Source organism: Gorilla gorilla, chromosome 16 (genome assembly GCF_029281585.2).
Source record: "Gorilla gorilla gorilla isolate KB3781 chromosome 16, NHGRI_mGorGor1-v2.1_pri, whole genome shotgun sequence".
In the NCBI taxonomy this organism is placed as follows: domain Eukaryota; kingdom Metazoa; phylum Chordata; class Mammalia; order Primates; family Hominidae; genus Gorilla; species Gorilla gorilla.
This window is the reverse complement of record NC_073240.2, coordinates 76,715,839-76,731,173: the sequence shown is the minus strand read 5'-3', so window position 1 is coordinate 76,731,173 and position 15,335 is coordinate 76,715,839. Positions and strand designations below refer to the sequence as shown.

General features: G+C 42.0%; 1 protein-coding gene across 14 annotated transcripts in view; it reads right to left on the bottom strand.

Annotated features, from left to right (window-relative positions):
- UBE2Q2 (ubiquitin conjugating enzyme E2 Q2) overlaps positions 1–14,463 on the bottom strand; it is a 59,842-nt gene extending 45,379 nt beyond the window's left edge. For 5 of the 14 annotated variants that reach the window (XR_008672108.2, XR_008672107.2, XM_055363835.2 and 2 more), the window contains exons 1-3: positions 13,767–14,310; positions 13,128–13,298; positions 3,124–3,225 (exon numbers count right to left, since the gene is read on the bottom strand). Coding sequence is in view for 12 of the 14 variants with exons in the window: in XM_055363835.2 (XP_055219810.1) it covers positions 3,124–3,225; positions 13,128–13,298; positions 13,767–13,946 (453 nt within the window). In the remaining 2 variants the exon portion in view is untranslated. Of the gene's footprint in view, positions 1–3,123; positions 3,226–13,127; positions 13,299–13,766 lie in introns of all 14 variants that reach the window. The other 9 variants (XM_055363836.2, XM_055363842.2, XM_055363845.2 and 6 more) reach the window with 7 other exon arrangements.
- Between the last annotated feature and the right edge of the window lie 872 nt (positions 14,464–15,335).

The following is a 15,335-nucleotide window of genomic DNA, read 5'->3' as shown; positions in this document are numbered from 1 at the left end:
CAGCGAAAAAAGGTGAAGACATGTAGCTTATTCTCTCAAGAAAATAGGTTTTGATAAACTGGCAGAGGCTGCAAGAGTGGAAGGTGAGTTGTTTTCTCCTTCATGTAAATATATTCACTTTTAAAAAACTAGGCCCAATTTTATATCCTATTTCATTTAACCTTATGAACATGTTTATGTAATATTTTAGATACTGAAAAATAACTCATTTTTGCTATTACAAAACCATTATCTTTAGATCTTCAGAAGCAACTTCCTAAAAGGAGGTAGCAGTAACAGAACTATGTCTACCACTCCTTCCCATCAACCCCCTTGCTGGGGATGTAAACATGTCCATCTAGCTTTTAATTTTTACCTCTTACCTTCATGGCTCTCCATACAAACCTTAACGTACGTACGTACGTGTGTGTGTGCGTGCGCGTGTGTGTGTGTACAGAGAGAGAGAGAGAGAAAGAGGGTCTTGCTATGTTGCCAAAGCTGATCTCAAACTCCTGGGCTCAAGCAATCCTCCCACCTCAGCCTCCCAAAGTGCTGGGATTACAGGCATGAACCACTGTGCGAAGCCTCAGCCTTAACTCTTAAAATGTCTTTTTTTTTTTTTTGGAGACAGAGTCTTGCTCTGTCGCCCAGGCTAGAGTACGGTGGCACAATCTCGGCTCACTGCAACCTCTGCCTCCCAGGTTGAAGCACTTCTCCTGCCTCAGCCTCCAAGTAGCTGGGATTACAGGTACATGCCACCACACCCGGCTAAATTTTGTATTTTTAGTAGAGATGGGGTTTCGCCATGTTGGCCAGGCTGGTCTTGAACTCCCCACCTCAACTGATCCGCCTGCCTGGGCCTCCTAAAGTTCTGGGATTACAGGCGTGAGCCATCATGCCCAGCCTTCTGTTCTTAAGAATAGATGTGTTTAAACCAACTATACAACTATAACTTATTTTGACAAAAATCAGAGTTGAGACTCAAACTTCCTCAAATAGTTTTCCTAAGACTGTTTACAGAATAATCTAGCCTTTCCTTATTAAGTTAGAATACCACCTTTACCTTATACTAAATTCTCATTTGCATCACTCTGGTTCTAAATTTCCATTGCCTTTATCTGTCTGGAACAGAGGTAGTACACAACATTTTACTGAACATCTGGTTGAACAAGTCTGTTCTTTATTTTTTTATCATTTACCCTTTTAAACAAATGTTAGAGTCATTTTGTCAACTTCCAAAAATAAATCTGCTGGGATTTGTACTGAAATTCATTATATATATATATGTGTGTGTGTGTGTATATATATATATATATATATATATATATATATATAAAAATATATATACACATACATACATACACATACACACACACATATATACATGTATATACACATATACACATACATGTATAAACACACATATATATATACATTTTTTTTTTTTGAGACAGGGTCTCACTCTGTCACCTAGGCTAGAGTTCAGAGGCACAATCTAGGCTTATTGCAATCTCCACCTCCCAAGCTCAAGCAATCCTCCCACCTCAGCCTCCTCAGTAGCTGGGACTACAAGTGTGTGCCACTACACCCTGCTAATTTTTGTATTTTTTGTAGAGACAGGTTTCACCATGTTGCCTAGGCTGGTCTTAAACTCATGAGCTCAAGCAACCTGCCTGCTTCAACATCCCAAAGTTCTGGAATTACAGGCATGAGCCACTGCACACCCAGCAGAAATTACATTTACGAATATGAAGACGTGGCGATAAGTGACATATTCATAACATGAGATCTGCTCATCCAGGAACACAGAATGCAAATCTTTCCTTCCACTCAGCAAAATTGTCATGTTCTTGATAAAAGTCCTGCACATCTAAGTTGATTCTTAGGTATTTAATTTTTGTTGAAATACTTGAAAAAATACTTTATCACTATACCTTCTATGTGATTATAGCTAAAATTGTGGAAAGCTATTGACTTTTATGTAACAGAGCTTTCAACCAGTAATCTTAAAAACTCTTTTTTTCAGTTGGTTCCTCTGAATATTTTTAGGTAAACAATCATGTCAGCTGAAAATAATGATTATTTTTCTATAAAGACTGTATGATATCATGGGAAAATACAGTAACTTTTTTTTTTTTTTGAGATGGAGTATCACTCTGTTACCCAGGCTGGAGTATAATAGCGTGATCTCGGCTCACCACAACCTCTGTCTCCCAGATTCAAGCAATTCTGCCTCAGCCTCCCAAGTAGCTGGGATTACAAGCATGCGCCACCATGCCCAGTTAATTTTTATATGTTTAGTAGAGACAGGGTTTCACCATATTGGCCAGGCTGATCTCGAACTCCTGGCCTCAAGTGATCTGCCCGCCTCGGCTTCCTAAAGTGCTGAGATTACAGGCGTGAGCCACCACACCTGGCCAGTAAATGTTTTTCAAAATGATGTAAAACTATATAGACCATGACCTCAACTATTTAAACATATGTATAAAGGTATATGTATTTTACTAGCAAAGAAAAAATATATACTGGTAGAAAATAACCATCATGTCAACAGTGATTATTAGGTAGAGAAATTACGGGAGATTTTAATTTTTTTTCCTGTCTATATTTTACTAATTTTCTCAACAATGCTTGCTCATGAGTTTTATAATCAAGAAAAAAAGCATTAAAAACTTTTTCAACATGGAAAGTTATATTTCTTTATATACTAAAAACAAAAATAAAACTTTCTGTTCTTTTACTGCAGACGTACAGACCCTTGAAAGAAAAGGCAATTCCCTCATACTAGTTGTGGTGTCATTCTCCCCATCTCTCCCTTCACTCCTACCTTGGTCTTTCTTCTGCTTCCCACCTTGGCTAGTGGTCTCTACCCAAAATGCTTGTTTGGCTTAATGGTTAGAATTCAGGGAAAAAGAGATCCCTAATTTGTAATCTAAATTAAGGTTATACATGTGGGAAATAAAAGAGAGACCAGGTAGTAAATAGAATTTGAAGGAAAAAAAAAAAAAAAAAACAAACTAGTCTTTAATTCCTACAAGATTATAATCATTAATCATGCTTTTATATCATATTATCTCTTAACATTTAATTTCTATATGTAATGTTCATGAGGAAAAGAGAAAATAGCTTGGCTTATTTTCTTACCAAATTGTTGTTCTTAGTGTCTTCTAGACGTTCCAGAACTGATGTCAGATTTGGGTCTTCAGAATCCACAAACCATATCGGTGAAGAAGATGGATAGGATTCCTGTTTAACACAGAGACACATGTTAAACATTTACATACAGACTAACCCAAATATGCAATTAAACCACACCACTCAACGGCAAGATGACCATGGATTTAAACAAAATGTATGGGGGGAAAAGGCAACATATTAAAAACCATGTGAGGAGCTGGACTTTTGAGACAACCATTCTCCTTGCATAGCACTGTCTGTTGCTACAGCTCATAGAAGTCAATGATTTTCTTCAACACTGGTAGGCAGCCTCTAAAATGGTCCCGATCACCCTCACCTCCTGGCATTCACACTCTTGTAAAATTCCCGCCCCTGGACCTAGTGACTCACTTCTAACAAAGAGAATACAGCAAAAGTAATAACATCACTTCTGAGATTAGGCTACAAAGAGACTATGATGTCTGCCTTGCTCATCCTTCTCCTGCTCTTTCCATTGCTCCCTCTGATGGAAACCAGTTGCCATGTGATGAGGTGCCCTATGGAGAGACCTACATGGCGAGGTATTATAAAAGGCCTCAGACCAATAGCCATCTAGAAACGGAGGCCCAGTCCCACAGCCTGTGAGATGAATCCTGCCAACATCTACATAAGTGAGCTTGGAGACTGATTCTCTCCCTATCCTGCCTTAGGATGATCACAGCTGCCACCAACAACTTCGCTGCCTGGTGAGAGGCCAAGCCAGTGAACCCAAGGCAAATTGCACAAAATCCTGACCCACAGAAATGGTGAGATAATGTTTGTTGCTTTAAGCTGCTAAATTTGTTACAGAGCAATAGAAAACTAATTCAAATACCATAAAATTCTCATGTTTTAATCTATCACACAAACCAAGTACTACCAAGAAGTGCCATTACTACATATATATATACACACATACATACATACATATATATAATTTTTTTTTATTTTTTTCCTCGAGACAGAGTCTTGCTCTGTGGCCCAGGCTGGAGTGCATGGCGCAATCTCGGCTCACTGCAACCTCCGCCTCCTAGGTTCAAGCGATTCTCCCGCCTCAGCCTCCCGAGTAGCTGGGATAACAAGCACGTGCCACCACGCCAAGCTAATTTTTTGTATTTTTATTAGAGACGGGGTTTCACCATGTTGGCCAGGCTGGTCTTGAACTCCTGATCTCGTGATCCGCCCACCTCAGCCTCCCAAAGTGCTGGGATTACAGGCGTGAGCCACTAAGCCAGGCCCATATCTTTTTTAAAACACAATTACATGTGATTTCTTTAAAAAGCTAATGAACTAAGCATTATGTGCTTTCACCCACTAACAGACATTTACTCTGTTACTTTGTATGGTTTTCTATTATAAATTGGGGGAAAGCCATTATTATCGTATATTAGCTTCAGAACAACTAGGTTCAAGTCATGGAAAACAATTTCACAGAAACGATTTTAGGAAACACTGCTTTGAGAACTATAATCTGATTTATAGCTGAAGCCACAGAAACTGAATATTTTTAAAGCATTTTACCAAATGTTCTTTTAAGAATAAGTTGTATTGATGGAGGACATCATTAATAGTATACCTGGTCAATAATGGGTTATTTACTATTTTCATTCCTCTAACTCTTACTGTGCCCCAAATCTCTTTACAGGCTAAATGAGAAACTCTCCAGAATTAATCCTGTTCTTAACACCACTTATTGAGTACTGCATTTTCTTCTTCAAATTCTTCAGCACACATTGGGAATACACCATCTGGACCATTTTTACTGTTTTAGTTTTTAGGTTTCTTTTTCCTTAGGCTAAAGAAACTGCAACTACACTTAGGATCTCATTACTAGGTTAGTATTTGTCTAGTAAACTTCAGCATAAGCCAAGAAACATACATGTCTTCACTCTGGACTGAAACCCCTCAAAACCATATTAAGAAAATTACAAAAACAATTAACTGAAATCATGTTTTTAATCTTGTAGATGAAAAGATATGATACACTGTAGATCTAAGTACCTATTTCAATGGTTCCCAAAGTGGGGACCTCAGACCCCCAGGTCCAAACTATTTTTACAAGAATACTAACATGTTGACATATGCTGTAAGGGTGCAGATACAATGGTGGGTAAAAACGCTGGCACTTTAGCACAAATAAAGGCGTAACACCAAACTACTACTAGTCATGGTATTCTTCACTATGCACAGGAAAGGCTTAAAAAGGAAGGGCAACAAAAGGTCAGTTTCATTTAAGAATGTCTACGGTAAGGCTGGGAATGGTGGCTCATGCCTGTAATCCCAGCACTTTGGGAGGCTGAGGCAGGAGGATTACTTGAGCCCAGGAGTTCAAGTCCAGCCTGGCCAACAGGGTGAAACCCCATCTCTACAAAAAAAAATAAAAAAATTAGCTAAGCATGGTGGTTGCATGCCTGTAGTCCCAGCTACTAGGGAGGCTGAAGCAGAAGGATTGATTGAGCCCAGAGGGTCGAGTCTCCACTGAGCTGTGATCACGCTACTGCACTCCAGCCTGGGTGACAGAACAAGGCCCTGTCTCAAAAATACAAAGAATGTCTATGATGAAGCAGTGAAAATTTTACTACATCTGAATCCTTGAATATGTCTTTTTAATATTTCAAGTGATGAAACGGGAAGTATACATGAGCATTCCTACAGACTGCCTGAGAAAAAACCCTTGTGTGACTAAGTCATGAAGTGAATTAACCACTTAAATGGAATACCATTTTTACTTGAAAGGATAACTGACGATGTTATTTCAACTTGGGTTTTTGGCAGTTATTTTCCTCAAAAAATGAGATTCTGTCATTTCAAGGAAAACAACAGACAGGCCATAATAAAATTCAATAATAAAACTGCTAATAATAAAATGCAAGTTTTTGAACAAAAAATTAGAATTTTTGAAAACTTGTATCCACCACCGTTTTCCAAGAATATCCTGATAACATTGATGGCAATATTGATGAATGTATTTTGATACTGTAAAATCAAATGTATCAACATTTAGAAGATCTCGGTGAACCATTATTTTCTAAATGACCAATGCATGATGTTATAATATCATACAAGGGTAAAAGATCCAAAGTTCAAGAAAGACCAAGTTTTGATAGAGCATCAAAAAAGAAGGCAACATGGCAAAACCCTGTCTCTACAAAAAAATACAAAAAATTGGCCAGTAAGATGGCCTACACCTGAGTCCCAGGAGACTGAGGGTGCAGTGAGCTGTGATCACACCACTGCACTCCAGCCTGGGCAACACAGTGAGCCCCCATCTCAAAAAAAAAAAAAAAAAAAAAAGAATATCCACAATTATCTAAAATGGCCATTAAAATATTCAGAATTTTTCCAACCAGGTATCTGTATGAGGTTGGATTTTGTTTACATTATTTCAAGCAAACATCATACAACAAATTAAATGCAAAAGCAAATGACAGAGCAAACATCAATGAAATTTGCAAAAAATTTAAGACTGTGCTACTATTCTATTTTTTGGCTTAGAAAATTTTGTTTCATAAAAGCACATTTATAATAATATGTGATGAGTTTTTAAAGAGTTAATGTTTTAAATATTTCTGATTTAACTTGTAGTGATAAATACCAATAGACGTAACTTACATAAACCAAAGCCCTTAAGTGCTGAATATATTTTCAAGAGTGTAAAGGAGTCCTGACCCCAAAACTTTGAGAACTGCTGCCTTCCCCTCCACTTTCCTTCCTTCCTTAGAATTCTTTCCTCGGAAGAAACATCCCTTTGCCATTCTATATTAACTTACATAGTTCCATTGAGACCAGTTTTGCTACCTCCCTCCCATCTTTCCTCCTCCCTCTCTTGACACAAAACCTGACCAAAGGACTCTATCAGCCCACCCCATTTCCAGTGATTAGCTGTCAGGTGGGCTAAGCCAAGAAAATCTGGGTTTTCTCTGAAGCTAGACCTCTAGTTCTGGGAGATCTGGAATCACAGGGACAAGGTTGGCCACCTTGGGGTGGTCAGAATTCATCTTGCCTACACGTAAGGAGTAAGTTATAACATGGATCTACAATATTGTTGAGTGAAAAAGCAGATTACAAAAAAATCTGATTTTTTAAGGGAGAGGGAACATACATAAGCATCGGAGAAAAGAGATGAGCAGAGAACTGAAAAGATACAAAATTCTGATAGTGGTATATTCTGAGTGGTAGAATTATATCTCCTAGTTTTGACTAAAATTCTTTTAATGTCTTACAGTAAGAAGGTTTTGTTTTCCATATTATAAAATATCCACCACGCCAGGAAACTTAACCTTCAGCACAAACTCTACATCATGTTCAAGGTTTGTTCAGTTTAATATTTAAGAGACAATCTACTTTGAAAGACATCTAAAATAATGACCAATATTTAAACCTATGTATTAATATTTTCAATCTTTCACATGCTTTAAGTTTTGTAATTTTGATAAGGTAAACGAAGCTTTATATCTATCTTGAAAAGATAAGTTTTCCTACTATTTCTCTTTAAAATAAATATGACCTATGGTATATCAGTTTTTAAACAGTGAATGGTGCTCAAAAATCCCAATACAAATTCAGGCAGTTTTCCCGTACATAGAATGTTTAAGTGCTTCTAGCACCACTCTTTTTCACCACAGTTATGAAAACACAGAACAATTATCTAAGCATCTAATTACTCAGGTCCTTTGTTCCTCATCCATTCTATTAGTTTTATAGTAATTTTAAGGCCTGTGAGAATGAAGTTGTCTGTGACAGCTACCATAAACATTACTGTAAGTGGACAAATTTCAAACAAGTTCATCACCACTACCATCCCCACCATAAAACTGTCTTAATGGAGGGAAACACAACTCAAGATTAACCAAACCAACCTCTTTACCTGTCACTGCTCAAGAAAAAGATTTTTTTGTCTTATTTAGAAGTAACTTTCTGTATCTATTTTTCTCCATAAATCCACTGAGACCATTGTGTGGCTCTATCTCAAGCACCAGCAACCAAAACTGGTTGACCAGAATGGTCAGTTTTTGTATCTTTCCAAATGGAGGACACAGCTATCTTCAGGGATTTCATAATTTTTTTAAAACTGATGCACAAACTTCTTGAAGGTTCAGAGATAACAGCAGTTGTAATTCTTCTGAAGGCCAGTTATGGGACACATTACTTTCATAGTTTGCTGTTCAATAAATGTGGGGTGGAGAACGAAGTAAATTGACAGAATTAGCATATAGTACCTTAATAAAATTCTAACTGCTCTGACAACAAAAGATACTTAAAATGCATACACATGGTTTCCTGCTAATCATTTTACAAATAAACAACCAAGTAGCTAACCTAGAGCCCACAAAAGCAGAGTAAAAATTCTAACACTGGTTGAAATAAAAATGTTCATATACCCGTGATAAAAAGAAAATGCTTAAGTATTCAAACACAAGCAGCAAATTACAGCTACTGAGAACATCATTGTAAGCAAACTGAGGCACAGAAAAAGGTGCTGATGAGGATCTGAACCACCTAAGCTGCAGAAACCCACTGGGTGGTTTCCTAGGTTCCAAGTTGGGATTATCTTTCAGAATCTTCTAGAAGAGATCACATAACACTGTTACAAAGGATCTGGAAAAAGGGACCCCTGCTTTATCACTCTGGCTCTCCAGTCATGCTTGACATTTGGCAGTGACTATCTCCATTCAACTCAATTCCCCACCCCTCAACTAGCTGACATTTATCAAATACTACCCTTTTCCAGGTCTAAATATGTTTAACCAAATTAAAAAAAAAATCAAGATACTAAGGGATATACTATTCACAAAAGGGAAACCTAAGTCTCCTCTTCATATATCTGTTCCTTTCAAGGACAGGTATAAAAATGGGGATGAGGGAGCATAGATAACCACAAGGAATTTGACCCTATATTATAAATTGGTCAGATAAACGAAAACAATGATTCTTCTGGAATGAAAGTACCACTTAGGTGCTTAACATGACAGTTCTGATATTTCCAAATGCTCTTCCACGAATTCAATTTGGAAAGGTAATCTGTCCCAGGAGGGCAAACCAAAGAGAAAAGTCTTAGGCTCCTTAGTCCAGGTTTATTTCCTTTGTACAACTTTGACTGGACTACTTTTTAATCACAGTAAAGACTAGAAAAATGCAAGATGAAGTTAACAGCATTGCTTTATTTCCCACAAAAAAAGCTGTTATAAAGCATTTTCAAAATAAACTGTTATTCAACCACAAATGACACCATCGCTTTTATGTTTGTAGAACATAATATCATTGCCAAAGAGCTTTCCTCTATATGCTCTCTTGCAGGGCAAAAAATATTATCTATTGTACACAGAAACACAGTAAAAGAAGTGACTTACTTAAGCTCCTAACTACTAAATAAAAGCTAAACTTCTCACTTCCTCCTAGATTCACAGCTCCAACATTTTTAAAATTTAGTATCTTGCTGTTGGGGGTAGGCACTTTTTGGCAATAATGAATAGAAATTTAATTAACCAATCAAAAACAAAGTCCCACTAAAAGCAGCCTAGCAAACAGCCACTTATACGCAGAAAGGGTAATCATTTATGCTCTACAAGTAATATAAAAAATGAAGTTTCATTTGTTTACTAGCTAATTTACTTCCTGGGGGAGATTTTTCATTCTAAAACAGTGATTCCCTACCAAGAATGCCCAGATGCCAAAAAGTCCATAAAAGGAGTAATGGAGTTGCCAAGTTATGTTAAATACTTCAAAACGACTAAAGCCATATACTAGCTCCCAATAAGGCTGCTTAAAACAAGCTGCTTTGCATTTCGGTGTGATTGTAACAACTAATTAGACGGCAATCAGGTTAGTTTACTGAAGATGGAAAAACTATACTTAAGTTTGTATAACAGGCAATCTGTCATATCATGGCTTCACAGAAAAGAATAAAAAGGACTCCTTGAGGTTGAAAAAGAGCACTCTTTTCCCTTCATTATTTAAGATCAGGACAAATTTATAAAACAGGAAAAGAATTAGCTCAATTCCCTCGGCCTACAGAGTAAAACATCTACTCTGTTTTGGTCTTTTTCACTTCTCTCATATGAAGTCAATTTACAGACTTCCATCAAGCCCTTAGAGACCTTTTTGTACTATCCATGACAAGTTATTGATGTTATCTCTGCACTTTTGACAAATTCTTAGCAGTTAACTTACAAGGCAGTTAAGATTTTTGTTCAAATACAATACAGCTAGAATAGCGCTGTATACTCAAATATTTATGAAGCATTTATTGAGTGGAAGATAAAAAGTACAAAGCATAATTATAAAATATTCTCCCCTGCCACCATAAAAAGAAAAATTTAAAGGCTTACAGAATACAGCATAAGAAAACATGACCAAAGCAAAAATAGTAAGGACTAAAGAAGGGAGGAAGGGGAAATAACAGCATGAACTAAATATGACCCAGAAGAGCCTTGACGGATGGTCAGGCATATAAAGACAAATGGGGTAAGGTTAAGGGGTGGAGGTCAGGGGCACATTCTACAGGGGGAAATACAGCTGATACAGAAACCTGAAAGGAAAAGCCAGCAGAGCACCTGTACAGGACTCTTCAGGAACTAGCATGCACGTGTGTAAAAAACAACTTAGTTTCTCAAACATTAGAGAAACTGCATAAGGATGTTTCTTGGTAAGTATAAAGAAAACAAGTCCTAGCATGTAGAATTCAAATATTTGAACTGTCTAAAGAGGAAAAGTTAAAGAATAAGTCAAACTCATTACCTTTTCAAGAGTTACAACTTTAGAGAATAACAAATCATCGATCAAACCAAATCATTTGAAATCCAACCCCATTTTTCCCTTGATCTTTCCCTTCTAAGCAAATGGTATCGACATGAACAAGCCATGTCATTTTATCAAAACAGTCATCCATGTTTAAAACAGTCTTTACGGCCAGGAACGGTGGCTCACTCCTGTAATCCCAGCACTTTGGGAGCTTGAGGTGGAGTCCAAGACCAGCCTGGCCAACATGGTGAAACCCCGTCTCTACTAAAAACACAAAAATTAGCCGGGTATGGCGGCGGAAACCTGTAATCCCAGCTACTCGGGAGGCGGTGGCAGCAGAATTGCTTGAACCTGGGAGGCGGAGGTTGCAGTGGGCCCAGGTCACACCACTGCACTCCAGCTGGGATGACACAGCGAGACTCCGTCTCAAAAAATAAAAGAGTCTTTTACCTTCAAAAGATACAAGCAGAAATATTTACAGATGAAGTGATCTGTCTGGAATCTGCTTCAAAATAATCTAAAGTGGAGTACAGATGAAGATTAGCCAAAAGTTTATCATTGTTGAGGCTGGCTACATTACACTGTTCAACTTTTGTACATTTGATGATTTTCCATAATAAAAAGTTAGCAGACATTTGTACTGAGCAGCTGCCATGATAATTATCTCCTGATAGTCTGTCATATTTCACTAGCAAGTCAATTTTAATAGTTTCTACCTAGCGGTGGGTGCCATTACAAACTAGTCCTCACTAAATCCTCCTTGTACTGAAAGTGTCTCATTCACTTCTTGCTCCATTTCTGTTGCCACTGCCTAATCCAGGTCATCACTCCTTATTTTTATCTGCAGCACACTCTTACCAGCCTTCAATATGGTTCTCGATGGGGCACCAGTGGCACTTTAGGTGGGATAATTCTTTGCTGTGGCAGACTGCCTGAACGTTGCAAAACATTTGGTATCCCTGTACTCCTAGCACTAAATGCCGGCACAGCAATAAGACCACCCCACCCCCACTGGGATAACCACATTTCCTAATGCCACCCACTGTAGAGAACCATTTCTAATCCTGGATGGCAGATACATTCTCCCAACTTACCTGAGTAAACTTAGTAGCTCCCCACAGCCTACAAATTCAGTCTCCTATCATTCAAACCAGCCCTACCTTTTCGTGGCCATGCCCCAACTTCTACCAGAGTAATCACCCTCGAAGCCATTCAGGCCCGTCTCCTTAAAACACCTGCTTCATGACAACTACTACACTTTCTGTTTTCCACTCTTGGAAAATCCTCCCCTTCTCCAGCCTGTATCGTGGGCTTCTCAAGTCTGAGCATAAATTTCCTACTTCTAAGGAAACCATACTTTCTCAAATCTCCGTGTCTTCTTTGGGTGGAGTTTCCTCAGTCTAAAATGCCCTTCCGCCAGCCTTCCAAAATTGTAGTCACCTGTGGAAGCTCATCTCTAACTGTCTCAGCCTCTCATCAAAGCCTTCCCTGAAGCGCACCTCCCCCAAGTCAAAATTAGTTGCTCCCTTTGGCTTTCCTGATGATACCACAGGAGCTGTCACCTTATTGAACTCTTCCCCCAAGAAGACTGAGTTCTGAGAGCGAGGACTACTTCACTCAATTCTGCAACACTAGTGCCCAGAACACTCAGACGTATTCATTCAATAAATGAATTATCTCCTCAGTACAGCACTTGTGGTTTTTTTTTTTTGTTTTTTTTTTTTTTTTTTTTGAAATTAACACACCTTCTGCCCAGATGTCTGGTAACCATTTTAAGGTCAATTATAACATCAAGGTTTTTGCAAACGCCAGCCACCCTGCAGGCACTTGAGTACCCACTGACTCAACCAAAGGGAGTTAAAAACAAGACTTGGTTTTAGCCATGTTTGAAAAGGAGCCCGAAGCCACCACCTTGACGCCTATTATAACCAAGAGAATATTCTGCAGTTTGGGCCAATATCCTACATCAATTTCACGACGAATAGCTTCACGATACACTTTTATGGAGAAACTTAATACTTCATTTCCTTTACCAAGCCTTGGGTTTCTAATGAGATTTCCGCTTAATGAGTGAGTTTTTAAAAGTGTCTTTTCGGCCTTGTGACATAAGTGATCTTTCCGGGGAGCAGCCCTGGCGCGTATCTCCTTTCACCTATTCATTTTCGAGGCTTACACACAAGGGAGGGGCCACACGAATACACACTCAACACCACCTGCCGCATCGACGGTACTATGCTCCTTTCCAGAACACAGCAGCGCGCAGCCAGGCCCGGGGGAGAGGGGTCGCTCAAACAGCACCAGAGTCTGCATTCCAACTTTTCCTCCGTCAACGAGTCCATTCTCATTGTCAGTTTCTCCTTAAACGCAAACTTAAAAACAATTGGCTGAACAAGCGGGAAGAAGGAAAATCCGACTGAAAAATGAGGCGTTAAAACTTAAGGGCCGTTCCCCTTGCCGGCCTGGGCTCAAACAACAGCCGGAGCTGCGCCGCCCCGCCCCGCCCCGCCCCGGTCCCGGGAGCAGGCCGGCTGAGGGCGGCCATGGACCCCACAAGGGCTTGGGCCGCCGCGGACTCCCCCCTCGGGGCTAGGAGACGGGGACCGAGATGAGCCAGAAGCCCCCAAGCCAGCCCCGCGCGAGAAGCCGGAAAGACGCGCCCTCCGCCTCCTCCCACCCAAGCCTCGCGCAGTCCCAGCCCGGCCTGGGCTGGGCCAGTCGCGGGGGAAAGGGGCGGGCCTGCCCCGCCCGGGGATCCGGAGCCTCTCCGGGGCAGGCTCCCCTTTGTCCCGGGACTCGAAGCGCCCCCTCTCCGTCCTCGCCCTGCCCCGCGGGGCCGCGGCCGGGCGCCTCACCGTGATGTTGCAGTGGAGCGTGAGTGGCGGCGGCGGCGAGTGCGGGCTGCCCTGTTGCGGCACCAGGAACTGGCAGTGCAGCTCGTCCAGCTTCCAACTGACGATGCGGAATCGCTCGTGGTTCTTGTCGAAGATGGACGCCAGGAACTTCAGCTCGGCCTTGAGCCCTGACACGGACATCTTCCCCTCATCTCCGGCGGGAGGGGCGCGGAAGGGGAGCGGGGCGCGGAAGGGGAGCCGGGCCCGGAGCCGCCGTCACGGCCGCGACCGCCCCGCGGGGCCGGCCTGGGCCGCGCTCTCGCGGCTCCGCCTCGTCGAGCGCGGCTGGAAAATGGCGAGGGGCTCGGAAGCCTCAGCGGGTAGCTGTGTGGCGGCCTGGGTGGCTGCTCCCTTTGTAACCGACTCCAGCGGCAGGAGGCGGCGGCCCCGCGGCTTAAAAGGGCAACAGCGACGCCGCCCCCGCTACCGCCTGGGAAAGGGCTGCCCCCACCCCGCCCCCGTCCCCCTCACCCTGGCGCGCCCTGCGCGCTCCCGTTTCGGCGCGTGCACGAGGCCAGAGCGCGCGCTCCCGGCCGCCCCCTCCTCGCCTTGACCCAGCTCCGTTCTTCCCGACCCATCTGCTCCGTTCTTCGCACCCGCGGACTGGAGGCTCGGGGCCAGCTGGCGCCCGGGCCCCAGAAGTCGGGGAGGAGCCGGAGACCCCCGCGCGCCCCCGCCCCCGGCCTGGAGCCGGACACGTGCGCGGCGGATCGCGCCGGCCACGTCGGCGCCGCTGCAGACTCGCGCCAGCCCCTGGGGGCGGCTCCTCAGCTTGGCGCTCGGCGTGGCACCCGCTAACCTCACTGAGGGGACCTCGTGGGAGACGCGGGTGCGGCCCACCCAGCGTTACCTCCGCTACTTTCATCCTAGTCCGAGCCACCGCTTCGCTATCCTGGGTTCCTGTGAGGACCTTCTCACCGGACTCGCTGCTCCCGCCTTTGCTCTCAAACCATCCATTTACCCAAGACGATGGTTTAGCCCCTGGAGGCTGTTTCCTGGAGGTGTCCCATGATTTCATCCCTTCCCTTAGCTACCACCTGTGTTCACTGTGCCGTATATAGTCTCTCTCTCCCCCCTTTCCTTATTTTGCCTTGTTTCCCAAGCTTAAGATAACCCTCCCCACCCCCACCCCCATGGAGCTAGGGCTGCCCACTATTTTCACTAAACTCATAGCTCAAATATCATCTCCGGCACCCCCCACCACAACCCAATTTCAAACAGTCACCCTGTGTCACATCGTCCTGTGCTAAGTTTTTGTTGGGCACCTGTCACTATCTGATCTTTAACCCATTTATTCCTTGTCTCTGCCCCGTGTTACTGTGTTCAGAGCTGTATCCCCAGGACCTAGAACAAGACCTGTTATATAGTAGAAACCCGATATGATTGAATTGAATGCTCGCTCTTATCTGGAATCCCCACCACTAGCACAATTCCTGGCACATTCTAGGTGCTCAAAAAATGAATAAAGGTCTGCATAGCAGTCCAAAGGAATACATCCCAATTTGGCAGACAATAGTGTGTGCAATCATA